The following is a 15,791-nucleotide window of genomic DNA, read 5'->3' as shown; positions in this document are numbered from 1 at the left end:
CACGAGGCAGATCAATGGTTTGGCATGGACTTGATGGGCCAAAGGGCCTGTTTCTGTGCTGTAGTGTTTTATGACTCTATAACCCTAACCATTCTAGAATCTAGTGATTCTTGAAAGATTATTACGAATGCCTCCACATTCTTGAAAAAGTGCCTCGGCCCAAAATGCAGGTTATTTGTTCATTTCAATGCATGCTGCCTTACCCGCTCAGTTCCTCCAGCATTTTGTGCATACTGCTTTGGATTTCCAGCATCTGCAGAATTTCTTGTGTCTCCACAATCTCTTCAGCCATCTCTTTCAGAACTACAGAGTGTAGCCCATCTGGTCCAGGTGACTTAACTACCTTCAGACTTTTCAGCTTCTTTAGTAATAGCAACTACACTCAATTCTGCCTTCTGACACTCTCAAATATCTGGCATACTGCCAGTGTCTTCCCTGTCTCCCCCTACTCCCTTTGGCAATAACTAACCGTCTGGTTCTCCTCCTTCCCTTTCTTCCATGGTCAGCTGTCTACTCCTAGTGGAGTCCCTTTTCAGTCCTTTATTTCTTCCACCTATTACATCCTCATTTCTATCCTCATTCCCCCTCACCTGGTCTCACCTATTACCTGCTGGCGTGTACTCCTCATCCTCCCTCCAGCTTCCTATCCCGGCTTCTGCCCCCTTCCTTCCCAGTCCTGAAGTGTCTCATCCCGAAACGTTAGATGCTACCCGACCCACGGAGTTCCTTCAGCATTTTGTGTCTGTTGCTCAAGATTTCCAGCACTGGCAGAATCTCTTGAATAACCCTCTCCCTTTGTCAGAGGATGCACTTGGCCCTTATAGCTGTTCCCTTAACATAGTTTCCAAACTTTTCCTCTTAGAATAAATGGAATGTGCAGTTGCTAGTATTGTTAATGGCCAGAGGACAACTGACCGACTTGAATCACTTTTGGGTGGCTTTCAGCGACCATGGTCTGAGCCAGTTCATATAGGACGTGAGAACCATTAAGGATTCATTAGTGCTGAGGGTGAAGTATGTGACTTTGTAGGGAAGGAGTTGGATTGAAGTCTAATGCAATGACTGCAGGAGAGTGAGGGGAAGTGGATCAAGAGTTCTATGTGTCATGGTCTGCAGCTGGTGCAGGTATAAAAGAAATGAAGGGCCGGATTCTTATGCCAAAATACTCCATAGAGACACATCATTAGATCGTTCTCCTCACGTTCTTTGTGTACTTGGGAGCACTACAGCCCCCCAGGGTTCCTCACAACACACAACAGAGACTGCCTAATCTAATTGTGTCGGGCGATCTGGGAGCTAATGCTCCCAGACTTCTCCATATCACATGGAAGTTACGCCCGCTGCTTTCCCTTTAAAGACTGACAGGCGTCCCTAAAAAAGACTACAGAAACTTAATTGTGCCTTTCAACAAGTAGATTGTAATTTAACCCTATTGTGAGCTGTTTTGGGCCCCTTGTACAAGAAAGGATGTGCTGGCATTGGAGAGGATGTAGAGGAGGTTCACAAGAATTATTCTGAGAGTAAACATATGAGGAGCGTTTGATGGCTCTGGGCCTGTACTTGAAGGAGATTAGAAGAATGAAGGGCAGTCTCATTGAAACCTATTGTATATTGAAAGGCCTAGATAGATAGGATGTGGAGAAGGTGTCGAAGGGGAGCCGAGGACCAGAGGGGACAGACTCAGAATAGAATGATGTACCTTTACGACAGAGAGGAGGAGGACTTTCTTTATGCACGGGGTGGCGAATCTGTGGAATTGATTGCCGCAGATGGCTGTGGAGGCCAAATCATAGGGTGTTGTAAAGCGGAGGTTGATAGGTTATTGATTAGTAAAAGTGTCAAAAGTTACTTGGAGAAGGCAGGAGAAAGAGGGCGAGAGAGACTATGAATCAGCCCTGAATGGTGCAGCAGTCTCGATGGGCTGAATGGCCTAATTCTGCTCCTATATCTTATGGTCTTATGGCCTCAATACAATGAGATCCCATTGAAACTCTTGATAATCATTTTAAAAAGTCATTCAAAGAAAGAAACTTGTCATTTTTACCAAGTATGGGCTGCATGTAACCCCTAACTAACCCTTAACTATCCTGTGTGTTGGCCTAAAAAGTGCCAATTCATTCCAAATCTCATCAGCAAATGGATTAACTCTGTGAATTAATTTTGCAAAAATGAAACTATAAAAACCTGGTATTTATTTATTTCTTTGTTTATTTAATGAACAGCTACTGAAAAAATCAAAGGAGTTTTCCCAGATCAAGCTGTTACCAGAAGAAGATGATATTTGGCAACACCTGTGGATAGCTCATGTAGCATCGATCGAAGCTGCACTTCCAAAATTTTCCGACAGGTAGATTGAACTATCCCCTATTTTATTGTCATAATTCAACTTCCTTTTTCCTATTAGCACAATGGAGTTTCTCCACTCTTACACGGTGTACTCGGTCTTGCATAAAGTTGATACATTTTCATTGCGCTTGCTGATCTGCTCTTGCTCCCAGTGATAAAACCAACCGTATTTTCCACGCCCTCCTGGCACGCGGGACTCCCATCCTGAACCGTCAACTGTTTATTCACTTCCATAGATTCCGCCCGGCCTGCTGAGTTCCTCCAGCATCTTGTACGTATTGCTTTAGAATTTGCTACACACACGATCGACGTATTGTGTCTCCTCCTCCATCGGATCATCCCCAGACATTTTCTGACGATCAATATTTCTATCCACTGTGCTCCCTGTTCTTTACCTTTTCTTAGAGAAAAAAATCAATCACTTCAAGTAGAAAACAATAACAGAAAGCAGTGGAAATTCAATAAACCTCATTTGGTTTGCATGTTTTATTGCTTTTCATTTGCTTTGACAGATTGGCGGACATTTCAGCTCCTGAAGCAGAGTTTGGTGTCAGCTGGGCCAATGCGGTAGAGTTTATTGCTGCAACTCATTTTCCCACAAACTTCAATCAAACCAACACCTTCCAGGCATTTCTGCCTCCACGGATGCTGTCAGCTGGAGATAAGGCACCGTCTATTCCTGACCTGAGTAAAGAGCAGAACAGAGCTTTGGTTGCTCTTGACATTCTAAACAAAGGAAACAAACTGACAGGTGGGTGGTGTTGGACCCTGCTCATTTTGTGATCCAAAGGTTCTTTGGAAGTCAAGAATGGGGCATAAAACTTGATGGTTACAGCTGCTTATTGAGTGTCACAAGAACAAAGGACAAACAAGGGGAAAAAACAAAGGACAAAGAAATTGCGACTGTCTTATGCTAAAAATTAGCTCAGACTCGACATACAATAATACATTGTAGAGATAACAATAACCTATGAAATTGTCAGATTCAGTGGCGTGACACCTGCTGCATAGAAACTTCTAGAAAATACAGAATCAGCTATACCTCGATTATTGAAAAATTCACTGATATACATACACGCATATCATCATCATCATCAGTATGTGCAGTGTCATATGACGTGGGCGATCATGGTGACCATGATTGCTCACGGCAAAATTTCCCACAGAAGTAGTTTGCCATTGCTTTCTTCTGGGCAGTGTCTTTACAAGATGGGTGACCCCAGCCATTATCAATGCTCTTCAGAGATTGTCGGCCTGACGTCAGTGGGTGCGTAACCAGGACTTGTGATCTGCACCAGCTGCTCATACGACCGTCCGTCACGTGTTCCCACAGCTTCATATGACCCTGATTGGGTTGGGGGGGAGCTAAGCAGGTGCTACACCTTGCCCAAGGGTGACCTGCAGGCTAGTGGAGGGAGGGAGCACCTCTGATAGAGACATATCTCCACCCCACCACCCAAACACATAAATCGATGATTATATAAAAATACAAGCATGCATCAGAAAGGTTAAACTACCAGGAAAATTAAAAGTTTTACACTCTAACAGTGTCTAAAGACTGGCCAGCTACTCGCTGGAACTAAAAAAAAATGCTGGACATAAGAGATTCTGCTGATGCTGGAAACCCCTCACAGATCAAGCAGCATCTGTGGAAAGAGAAAGAAAGTTATTATTTCCGGTCAACGATCTAATCAGAAATGAGAGAAGACAAGTAAATCCTTAAGTAGTACAGGGGGAGGGTGCTGCGGGTAGGGTGTGAGGGATGACTAGGGAAATCCCTAACCATGAGGAGAAGCTCATCATGAATCCATTGGTTGACAGGTTAATGAAGGTGTTCCTTGGCTTTCTCTTCTTGATCCAATAGAACATATTATGCTTTGATCATTCAGAATTTAAAATTTAATTGCTTTGTTTAAGATGAAGGTATGGCAGTTTTGATACATTGTTATTTAGAAAGACTTTTATAAGAAAAGCACAATTAGATCATGCATTGTCATAAACATGAGAAGTTCTTCAGATGCTGGAAATCCAAGGCAACACGCACAAAATACTGCAGGAACTCAATGATCAGGCAGCATCTATGAAAATGAATAAACAGTCAATATTTCAGGCCAAGACCCTTCTTCGTGACATGCATTAAAAACTACAGCAAAAAGTAATACAGTTATTTGAGGCTTAGATATCTGATATACTTGTGCATTGCTAGATTATTGCAACAATTCTGATGTATGTATTAAACAATTCACAATCTGAAAGCATTTCATTAAAAAGCATCTTGTTTGGGCAATTCATAGTACGAACAATTAACATGCTGCATAAATTTGATAAGTGCTTTGCTTTGTGAAATGCCAAGCATTTTCCAAAAGTTAATAAATGGAAGGTCTGTGTGAGTAATTTCTTTTCTTGACGAACAAGAATAGAAATTTGGATATTCCCAATTAGTTTGCTATACTTCTAGCTGAAATGATCAAATAACAAATACTGTAACATTAAATCACTTATTCTGATGTTGCAACGCCCCTTAGTGGTTATTTGAAGAAGTGCAGAGAACAATGCTCTGTATTGGAACTCAGCAGGTCAGGCAGAATCTATGTAAAAGAATAAACTGTGAACGTTTTGGGCCAAGTTCCTCCAGCATTTTGTGTGTCTTTCCAGCATCTACAGATTTTCTCTTGTTTCAAATACTCTTTGTATTGATTGTCATTTCATTACTTTTTGTCATTTCTCTTTTATAAACCTGGGAAATCCAGAGAACTCGAGTCAAAAGTTGCTTTGTTTAGAAGTTTATTTATTGTTAGTGTTGAAGGATATCAGCTAATTCTTTAAGTGTCTTCTTGCTAAATCCTTTGAGTACATTCAAAATATCCAGATATGAGGAATTCATGTTATCTCCAGTGTAAGTTATCTAATGAGGGATATGTTTTAACTTTAACTGAGTAGTAGTCATATTTATGCATACTCAGTAAATCTGTTCTATAGATTTTATTGAGTACGCCCATAGAAAATGAATCTCATGGTTGTGTATGGTGACAGCTACGTACTTTGATAATAAATTCTTCGAACTTTGAGAGGAGTAGCATCTCCCTATATGAATTGGTGTACAGCCCCATACCCACACCTATGTAGTCATTATTGTTGTCACATTAATTTAAATTGTGAGTGCTTTTGTGTTTCTGCCTCACTTAACCAGAAGCTGAGGTGATAGTTAGCTAAGTGTTCTAAACCAGAAAGGCAAACTGTCAGTGTAGCATTTTACAGCGTCAGATTGAGGGTTCAATTCCACCTGCTGCCTGGAAGAAGTTTGTACATTTTTCCCAGTTTCTTCCGGATGCTCCGGGTTACTCCCACAATCTAAAAGTATACAAGTTAAGGCTAGCACATTGTGGGAAAGCTAAGCTGGCGGAAATGTGGCAACACTTGTGGACTGTAAATCTACATGAAAACGGCACATTTCACTGTATGCTTCGATGCAAATGTGACAAATAAAGCTAATCTTTTATAACAATCATGAAATGAAGGGTAGCATCGAAACACAACGTAACATCAAATATAGTTTTGATAGCAGTTAAATTACTCATATCTTAGAGGAAATTGTTCTACTCTGTAAACAAACTTAATTTATGTAAACAGTGTTTTATCGCATTTAATTACTTCATTTAAATAAAACTGAGTTTCATACTAGGAGTATATTCTTTTTACACCTAGGTGGCTGGTTATTGAGAGTATGGAGGAGGACCATGTGCTCAGAAGAAGGGAGAGCACAGGGTCAGAACCTGTTGGAAAATATTGTTGTAGATCCTGACCGCACTTCCTCTGGGATACGCAGTCTTCTTCTGGAATACATTAAGAATCGTAACTGTACTATAATTAATAGCTAATTCTTCTGCTGCCTGATTTTTTTGCAAACCTGCAGCTTGTAATAAAGATTTAAATGTTTCTAAAATAGTACAGTCAGCATTTTGCAACATTCTTCTGTGAAGTTGAAAATATCACAGACAATAAAACTGAGTTTCATTCTAATATGTGAAATTATTTTTGTTAAAGTTATATCACAAGAAACCTGCGAGGTCGAGCATGAAATTCAAACTTGCTTCTTAATTTAATTAAAATAGAATTCCCAAATGATATCATAAGACCTTAAGACATAGGAGCAGAATTAGGCCATCTGGCCCATCGAGTTTGCTTCGCCATTCAATCATGGCTGACTCTTTTCTCTATCTCCTCCTCAACCCCACTTCCCGGCCTTCTCCCCGTAACCTTTGATGCCATGTCCAAACAAGAACCTATCAATCTCTGCCTTAAATACACCCAACGACCTGGCCTCCACAGCTGCCTGTGGCAACAAATTCCACAAATTCACCACCCTTTGGCTAAAGAAATTTCTCCACATCTCTGTTTGGAATGGACACCCCTCTATCCTGAGGCTCTGCTCTCTTGTCCTAGACTCTCCCACCATGGGAAACTTCCTTTCTACATCTACTCTGTCTTGGCCTTTCAACATTTGAAAGGTTTCAGTGAGATCCCCCTCATCCTTCTGAATTCCAGCGAGAACAGACTCAGAGCCATCAAGCGTTCCTCATATGATAACCCTTTCATTCCTGGAATCACTGTGAACCTCTTCTGGACCCTCCCCAGTGCCAGCTCATCTTTTCTAAGATGAGGAGTTCAAAATTGTTCACAATATTCAAGGTGAGGCCTCACCAGTGCCTTCTAAAGCCTCAGCATCACATCCCTGCTCTTGTATTCTAGACCTCTTGAAATCAATGCCAACATGGCATTTGCCTTCCTCACCACTGACTCAATCTGCAAGTTAACCTTCAGGGTGTTCTGCACAAGGACTCCCAAGTCCCTCTGCATCTCAGATTCCTGGATTTTCTCCCCATTTAGAAAATAGTCCACACATTTATTTCTACTATCAAAGTGCGTGACCATGCATTTCCCAACATTGTATTTCCTTTGCCATTTTCTTGCCCATTCTCCTAATCTGTCTAAGTCCTTCTGCATCCTACCTGTTTCCTCAACACTACCCGCCCCTCCACCAATCTTTGTATCATCTGCAAACTTGGCAACAAAGACATCTATTTCATCATCTAAATCATTTGAATACAGCATAAAAAGAAGTGGTCCCAACATCGATCCCTGCGGAACACCACTAGTCACTGGCAGCCAATCAGAAAAGGATCCTTTTGTTCCCACTCGCTGCCTCCTACCAATCAGCCAATGCTCTAACCATGTTAGTAACTTTCCTGTAATACCATGGGTTCTTAACTTGGTAAGCAGCCTCATGTGTGGCACCTGGTCAAAGGCCTTCTGAAAGTCCAAATATACAACATCCACTGCATCCCCTTATCCATCCTACTTGTAATCTCCTCAAAGAATTCTAACAGGTTCGTCAGGCAGGATTTTCCCTGAAGAAAACCATGCTGACTTTGTATTATCTTGTCATGTGTCACCAAATACTCCATCACCTCATCCTTAACAATTGACTCCAACATCTTCCCAACCGCTGAGGTCAGGCTAACTGGTCTATAATTTCCTTTCTGCTGCCTTCCTCCTTCCTTAGAGAGCGGAGTGACATTTACAATTTTCCAGTCCTCTGGCACCATGCCAGAGTCTGATGAGTTCTGAAAGATCATTTCTAAGGCCACCACAATCTCTAACGCTACTTCTTTCAGAACCCTAGGGTGCAGTTCATCTGGTCTGGGTGATGTATGTACCTTTAGGTCTTTCAGCTTCTTGGGCACCTTCTCTCTTGTAATAGCAACTGCACCCACTTCTCTTCCTTCACACACTACAACATCTGGCACACTGCTGGTGTCCTCCACAGCGATGACTGATGCAAAGTACTCATTTAGTCTCAAGCCATCTCCTTGTCCCCCGTTATTATTTCTCCTGCCTCATTTTCTAGTGGTCCTATATCCAGTCTCATTTCTCTTTTATTTTTAACATACTTGAAAAAACTTACTATCCACTTTGATAATATTTGCTAGCTTGCTTTCATATTTCATCTTTTCCCTTCTAATGATTTTTTAAAAATTGCTCTCTGTTTTTTTTTAAATTTCCCAATCTTCTATCTTCAGATTTTTGCTTTGTTGTAAGCGCTTTCTTTTGCTTTTACAGTGGCTTTGATTTCCCTTGTCAGCCATAGTCGTACTATTTTACCATTTGAGTATTTCTTCATTTTTGTGCACGTGTCCTGCACCTTCCTCATTTTTTACCAGAAACGTGCACTATTGCTGCTCTGCTGGCATCCCTGCCAGCAACTCCTTCCAATTTACTTTGGCCAACTCCTCTCTCATACCACTGTAATTTCCCTTACTCCACTGAAATACTGCTACACCAGACTGTACTTTTTCCCTGTCAGATCTCAAGTTGAACTCAATCATATTGTGATCACTGGTTCCTAAGGGATCTTTTACCTTAAGCTCCCTAATCGCCTCCGGTTCATTACATAACACCCAATCCAGTATAGCTGATCCCCTAGTAGGCTCAATGAGAAACTGCTCTAAAAAGCTATCTCTCAGGCATTCAACAAACTCACTCTCTTGAGATCCATTGCCAACCTGATTTTCCCAATCAACCTGCATGTTAAAATCTCCTATGACTATCATAACATCGCCCTTTTGACTCACCTTTTCTATTTCCTGTTGTAACCTGTGGTCCTCCTCTCTAGCCATTGTTTGGAAGCCTGTATATAACTGCCATCAACGTCCTTTTACCCTTGCAGTTTCTTAACTGAATCCACAAGGATTCAACATCTTCTGATCCTACGTCACATCTTTCTACCGATTTGATGCCATTCTTTACCAGTAGAGTCTCACCACCCCCTCTACCTACCTTCCTATCCCTCTGATACAACGTGTAGCCTTGGACATTCAGCTCCCAACTACAATCATCCTTCAGCCATGATTCAGTGATTGCCACAACATCATACCTGGCAATTCTTAATACTGCAACAGGATCATCCACCTTATTTCTTATCCTACATGCATTTAGATACAACACCTTGAGTACCGTATTTGCTATCCTTTCTGATTCTGGCATCCCTAATGATTTGATACTCAGCCTGTTGGCTGCAACTAAGTCCCATCACCTGCCTGTTCCTCCTGACAGTCTGACTACATGCTACCTTTACTCTTTTACCATCTGTCCTATCCTGAGCTCTTCACTCCAGTTCCCAACTCCCTGCCAAATTAGTTTAAACCGTCCCCAACAGCTCGAGCAAACCTGCCCACGAGAATATTGGGCCCCCTTGGGTTCAGGTGCAACCTGTCACGTTTGAACAAGCCATACCTCCCCCAGAAGAGATCCCAGTGATCCAAGAACCTGAAGCCCTGCCCCCTGCACCAGTTTCTCAGCCACACATTTGTCTGCCAGGTCATCCTGTTTCTACCCTCACATGTCATGAGGAAACAATGAAGCAAAATAAAAGCTCAGCACAAGCCAGTGCGATTAAAGCCTGAAAGGTAGATAGCATTGAAATAGTAATCTGGGAAGCTGCCGTAACAACACTTGGAGTAAATTCTCCCCAACTTTCAGTTGCTGCATTTAAACCGTAAGACGTAGGAGCAGATTGGGCCGTTCGGTCCATCAAACTCACTCTGTCATTCCATCATGCCTGATTTAAGTTCGCTCTCAACACCATTCTCCTCCCTTTACCCCATATTCTTTGATGCCTTTACTAATCATGATCTTATCAACCTCCACCTTAAATATACCCAATGATATGGCCTCCACAGCTGTTTCTTCCACAGATTCACAACCCCCTGGTGTGACGGGGTCCTGAATTACCCCTATGAACTGTGCTTCTGGAAAGAGACAGAGAGAGAGAGAGAGAGAGAGAGAGAGAGAGAGAGAGAGAGAGAGAGAGAGAGGGGCAAAGGCTGCTTTGAGATAGTGTTATGGTCTTTTGGCAGTGTGTTTTCACTTTTGCAAGGACGCTAACAGCCTCCAAGTTCTTACAGAGAGAAAAGGAAGGAGCTGCTTGATGGACGGCTGGTGTTCAGCACAGTGAGATAAATGGAAGGTCAGCTGTTAGACCTACAGACACATGGTTTTGGACACTGAATGAGCTTTGCTGTGCCCACAGATAAAGTGGGTTTTGGAGGATCGATCAGGTGGATCGCTCAGTGGCTCCCGCAGTGTGAAAAGGGTGTGACTGGTAGGGATTATTTGTGTGTCCAACCCACGCCTGGGTTGATAATTTCACCACAGAAGAATGGTCCCCTTTGTTGTTGTCACAGTCGGTGACTTCTAAAGGATTTCGGAGGACAACGGGAAGATCGACGGCGTCAGCTCACCTGAAGACTCAAATCTCTCCCTCTCTCTCTCTCTGTCACTACTCAACTCAACACCATGAACTGAACTGAACTTTACTCATCTTTGTAAGACTATTTGTTTACCCCCAGACTTGAAGAGGCTTGGTTTTCATATATTTCCACACTTATATATAATCATTGCTAACCTGTTTGATATATCTGCACTTATATTACTCTATGGTGTAGTTACTAATAAATATTATTAGTTAATAGCAATACTGGACTCCAAAGTGTTTTCCATTTCTGCTGGTTCTTTAACCCACCATGGGGTACGTGACACTTAGAAACCATAGAAAAACTACAACGCAGAAACAGGCCTTTTGGCCCTTCTCGTCTGTGCTGAACCATTTTCTGCCTAGTCCCATTGACCTGCACACGGACCATATCCCTCCAGACACCTCTCATCCATGTATCTGTCCAATTTATTCTTAAATGTTAAAAAAGAACCTGCATTTACCACCTCATCTGGCAGCTCATTCCATACTCCCACCACTCTCTGCGCGAAGAAGCCCCCCCTAATGTTCCCTTTAAACCTTTCTCCCCTCACCCCTAACCCATGTCCTCTGGGTTTTTTCTCCCCTTGCCTCAGTGGAAAAAGCCTGCTTGCATTCACTCTATCTATACCCATCATAATTTTATATTATCTATCAAATCTCCCCTCATTCTTCTACGCTGCAGGGAATAAAGTCCTAACCTATTCAACCTTTCTCTGTAACTGAGTTTCTCAAGTCCCGGCAACATCCTTGTAAACCTTCTCTGCACTCTTTCAACCTTATTTATATCCTTCCTGTAATTTGGTGACCAAAACTGAACACAATACTCCAGAATCGGCCTCACCAATGCCTTATACAACCTCATCATAACATTCCAGCTCTTATACTCAATACTTTGATTAATAAAGGCCAATGTACCAAAAGCTCTCTTTATGACCCTATCTACCTGTGACGCCATTTTTAGGGAATTTTGTATCTGTATTCCCAGATCCCTCTGTTCTACTGCACTCCTCAGTGCCTTACCATTTACCCTGTATGTTCTACCTTGGAATGTCCTTCCAAGGTGCAATACCTCACACTTGTCTGTATTAAACGCCATCTGCCATTTTTCCAGCTGGTCCACATCCCCCTGCAAGCTTTGAAAACCTTCCTCACTGTCCACTATACCTCCAAACTTTGTATCATCAGCAAATTTGCTGATCCAATTTACCACGTTATCATCCAGATCATTGATATAGATGACAAATAACAATGGACCCAGCACTGATCCCTGTGGCACACCACTAGTCACAGGCCTCCACTTAGAGAAGCAATCCTCTACTACCATTCTTTGGCTTCTTCCATTGAGCCAATGTCTAACTCAATTTACTACCTCTCCATGTATACCTAGTGACTGAATTTTCCTAACTAACCTCCCATGCAGGACCTTGTCAAAGGCCTTACTGAAGTCCATGTAGACAACATCCACTGCCTTCCCTTCATCCACTTTCCTGGTAACCTCCTCGAAAAACTCCAATAGATTGGTCAAACATGACCTACCACGCACAAAGCCATGTTGACTCTCCCTAATAAGTCCCAGTCTATCCAAAGGCTTGTAGATTCTGTCTCTTAGTACTCCCTCCAATAGCTTACCCACTACCGACGTCAAACTTACTGGCCTATAATTTCCCGGATTACTTTTCAATCCTTTTTTAAACAATGGAACAACATGAGCCATTCTCCAATCCTCTGGCACCTCACCCATAGACACCGACATTTTAAATATATCTGCCAGGGCCCCTGCAATTTCAACACTAGTATCCTTCAAGGTCCGAGGGAACAGCCTGTCAGGTCCTGGGGATTTATCCACTTTAATTTGCCTCAAGATAGCAAGCACCTCCTCCTTTTCAATCTGTGCTGTTTCCATGATCTCACTACTTATTTCCCTTAATTCCATAGACTTCATGCCAGTTTCCTTAGTAAATACAGACAAAAAAAACCCATTTAAGATCTCCCCCATTTCTTTTGGTTCCGCACGTAGCCAACCACTCTGATCTTCAAGAGGACCAATTTTATCCCTTACAATCCTTTTACTCTTAACATACCTGTAAAAGCTCTTTGGATTATCCTTCACTTTGACTGCCAAGGCAACCTCATGTCTTCTTTTAGCCCTCCTGATTTCCTTCTTAAGTATTTTCTTGCACCTTTTACACTCCTCAAGCACCTTATTTACTCCCTGTTTCCTATACATGTCATACAACTCTCTCTTCTTCTTTATCAGAATTGCAATATCCCTTGAGAACCAAGGTTCCTTATTCCTATGCATTTTGCCTTTATTCCTGACAGGAAGCTACAAGCTCTGCACTCTCAAAATTTCTTCTTTGAAGAAATTCTTTAGCATTCCTTGCTAAAGAAATTCCTCCTCTTCGCTGTTCTAAGACAACATCCTCTGGTCTTAGACTCCCCCACTATAAGGAACATCCTCTCCACATCCCCGCTATCTAAGCCTTTCAATATTTGATAGGTTTCAATGAGATTCCCCCCTTGTTATTCTAATCTCCAGTGAAGACAGGCCCAGAGGCACCAAACACTCCTCATACGTAAACCTGTACACTCCCAGAATCATTCTTTTAAACCTTTCCTGCACCCTCTCCAATGTCAGCACATCTTTTCGTAGATAAGGGATCCAACCTTTTTCACAATACTCCAAGTGCAGTCTGACCAATGCTTTATAAAAGCTCAGCATTACATCCTTGCTTTTATGGTCTACTCCTCTTGAAATGAATGGTAACATTGCCTTACCACTGACTGAACCTGCAAATTAACCTTTAGGGAAATCCTGCACGAGGACTCCCAAGTCCTTTTGCACTCCTATTTTTTGAATTTTCTCCCCATCTAGAAAATACTCTACACTTTTATTCCTTCTACCAAAGTGCATGACAATAGACTTTCCTACACTATATTCCATCTGCTACTTCATTTGCCCTTTTCTCCTAGCCTGTCCAAGTCCTTCCGCCGACTCCCTGCTTCAACATTTACTGCCCCGGTAGGTGAAAGAAAAACAGATTCAGCCACAGTTACAAAGCTCCATGATCTCCTGTAGAGGGTGCAAGAACAAAATCATGTGCTTCTCACATAAGGATTGCAGTGAACAGCTCCAGTCTGCAGACAAATGCATGCACTATTACATCAATACACACAACACAGAGACAGATTATTCAGTTGATCCATGTCCACATCATGCTCCAATCATGCGTTTTCCTGTTTATCCTATCCCCATTGTCCTCTATTCCCTTTTCCTCGTACAGTTGCCAACCTTGTCCTTAAATAAATATTTACTTTGACTGTTAATGTTTGCTTGGTAAAATAAATTTTCTTTGACTCAGATGGCTATGGAAGCTGGGTAAAGTTAAAGTGGAAGTTGAAACATCCTTGATTAGTAAGTTTGTCAACATTTACGGGGAGAAGGCAGGAAAATGGCATTGAGAGGGAACATAAATCTGGCCACAGTCTGTAAGGAGTTTGTATGTTCTTCTCCGCGTGACTGCAAGAGTTTCTTCTGGGAGCTCCCACGGTCCAAAAATGTACCAGTTGGCAGGTTAATTGGTCATTGTAACTTGATGAGGCTAGGATTAAATCGTGTGTTGCTAGGTGGCGTGGCTCAAAGGGCCAGAATATTTACCAGAGATACAGATATTTACTGTAGCCATGACTGAATGGTAGAGCAGGCTCCATAGGCCAAATGGCTGTATTCTGCTCCCATGTCTCATGGTCTATTTCAGCAGCCGTATTAAAGGCCATGGCTGAATTATCATTAACACTTAAAAATATTTTTCAGCACTCTCAGAGATGGTATGCTTTAACTGCAATTTGATCATGTTAGAATATTGGTACAAATTTATTTCTGCAACACCACTACTCTGTTCTCTAGAATGATTAGGTGCTAAATTGTGCTTGATTTTGTACTGGGCCGAGATTGATAAAGCTCATTTCACATGGAATGCACACGTCCTTGTGGACATGCTTGGAATTTGATTCATCGCTGCCAATGGAACACAGGGGTGTATCTACGGAAAATAGCACCTATGGCAAGCACTGAAATTGCACCCCTGTCCAAACATCTGACACCCATCTTTTCGACAACTTTACCATAATATCAGCTCAAAAATACAATTCAAGCTCGTCAATCTTTTAATTAACAAATTATGGCACTACATGAAAATTATAACTGCACCTTCCTTGCTTTCACTGAGCAAATTGGTCTATGATGTGATCAAAGTCAGTTTTTTCAGTTTCTTCTCTTTCTACACTCAGCAGAGCAAGATCACAGAGTCTGCCTTGACCCATGGAGGCTCTCAAATACGAAAGTATTGGTTTTAACTTGCTGAATGATCTCTCACAGCTGGCGATGGAAACTGCGATGGTTAACATTATCTGAAAAGCAGTGTGAAGATTGGGGAGGACTCTCATCTCCACACTGAACAATAAATTCAAGGAGCTCTTCAGGTCTTGATATTTTCATGTTGACCCGCCTTGATAGCAACATTCTTCAATCCAAGATTTCTTCATATATCTGCTGTCCATCAACATCAGGGCTGTAAAATTTGCCCAAATTTTTGCATTTCTTCTTTAGGTCATTACTGTCGGCGCAATAACACTGGCCCTTGACATCGAGAAGGAACCCAAACTTGGCATCAGTGTCGTGCAAACGAGCTAACCTTTCGTCCATTTCTCTGTGAAGACAGTCGAGTGCTCCCTTCATGACTCTTTCCATTTCCTCCTTAGCTGTTAACCCAGCATCCCTCGAGTTCTCATCAGCCATTCATTTCTATCGTCTCTGACGTCTTTCAACTTCAATATTCCATTCTTGGCAGAGACCCACTCCTTCTTAGAGTGTCTCACTGACCAACACTTCTCTTTCATCATAAAAATCTCAGAGGGCATTCTAATGCAGGGCAGCATCGTGGAAGTTCATGTTAGGATCCTGCAGCCTCTTTTGAACACAGTCAATGCGAATGAGTGCTTTGTTCCAAAATCCTAGCAAAATCAGAAAATCGTAACTCAAAATGCGGTTGTACAGCTGCCTTGCGTCATTTCTTGTTTCACTGGTCTCATTTTCATGTCCTGGAGAACTTGAAGTATCTCCTCAAGGTAC

The 15,791-nt window shown here is 42.0% G+C and overlaps 1 protein-coding gene across 1 annotated transcript in view; it reads left to right on the top strand.

The window, feature by feature from the left end:
- LOC140211171 (protein LEG1 homolog) overlaps positions 1 to 15,064 on the top strand; it is a 41,949-nt gene extending 26,885 nt beyond the window's left edge. The window contains exons 4-6 of the mRNA XM_072280721.1: positions 2,223 to 2,347; positions 2,859 to 3,097; positions 15,039 to 15,064. Coding sequence (XP_072136822.1) covers positions 2,223 to 2,347; positions 2,859 to 3,097; positions 15,039 to 15,064 — 390 coding nt within the window. The remainder of the gene's footprint in view (positions 1 to 2,222; positions 2,348 to 2,858; positions 3,098 to 15,038) is intronic.
- The last annotated feature ends 727 nt before the right edge of the window (positions 15,065 to 15,791 follow it).

The sequence above is a fragment of the Mobula birostris genome, chromosome 2 (genome assembly GCF_030028105.1).
Source record: "Mobula birostris isolate sMobBir1 chromosome 2, sMobBir1.hap1, whole genome shotgun sequence".
Taxonomy (NCBI): Eukaryota; Metazoa; Chordata; class Chondrichthyes; order Myliobatiformes; family Myliobatidae; genus Mobula; species Mobula birostris.
Note: the sequence above shows the minus strand (reverse complement) of the source record. Positions and strands in the feature narration are given on the sequence as shown.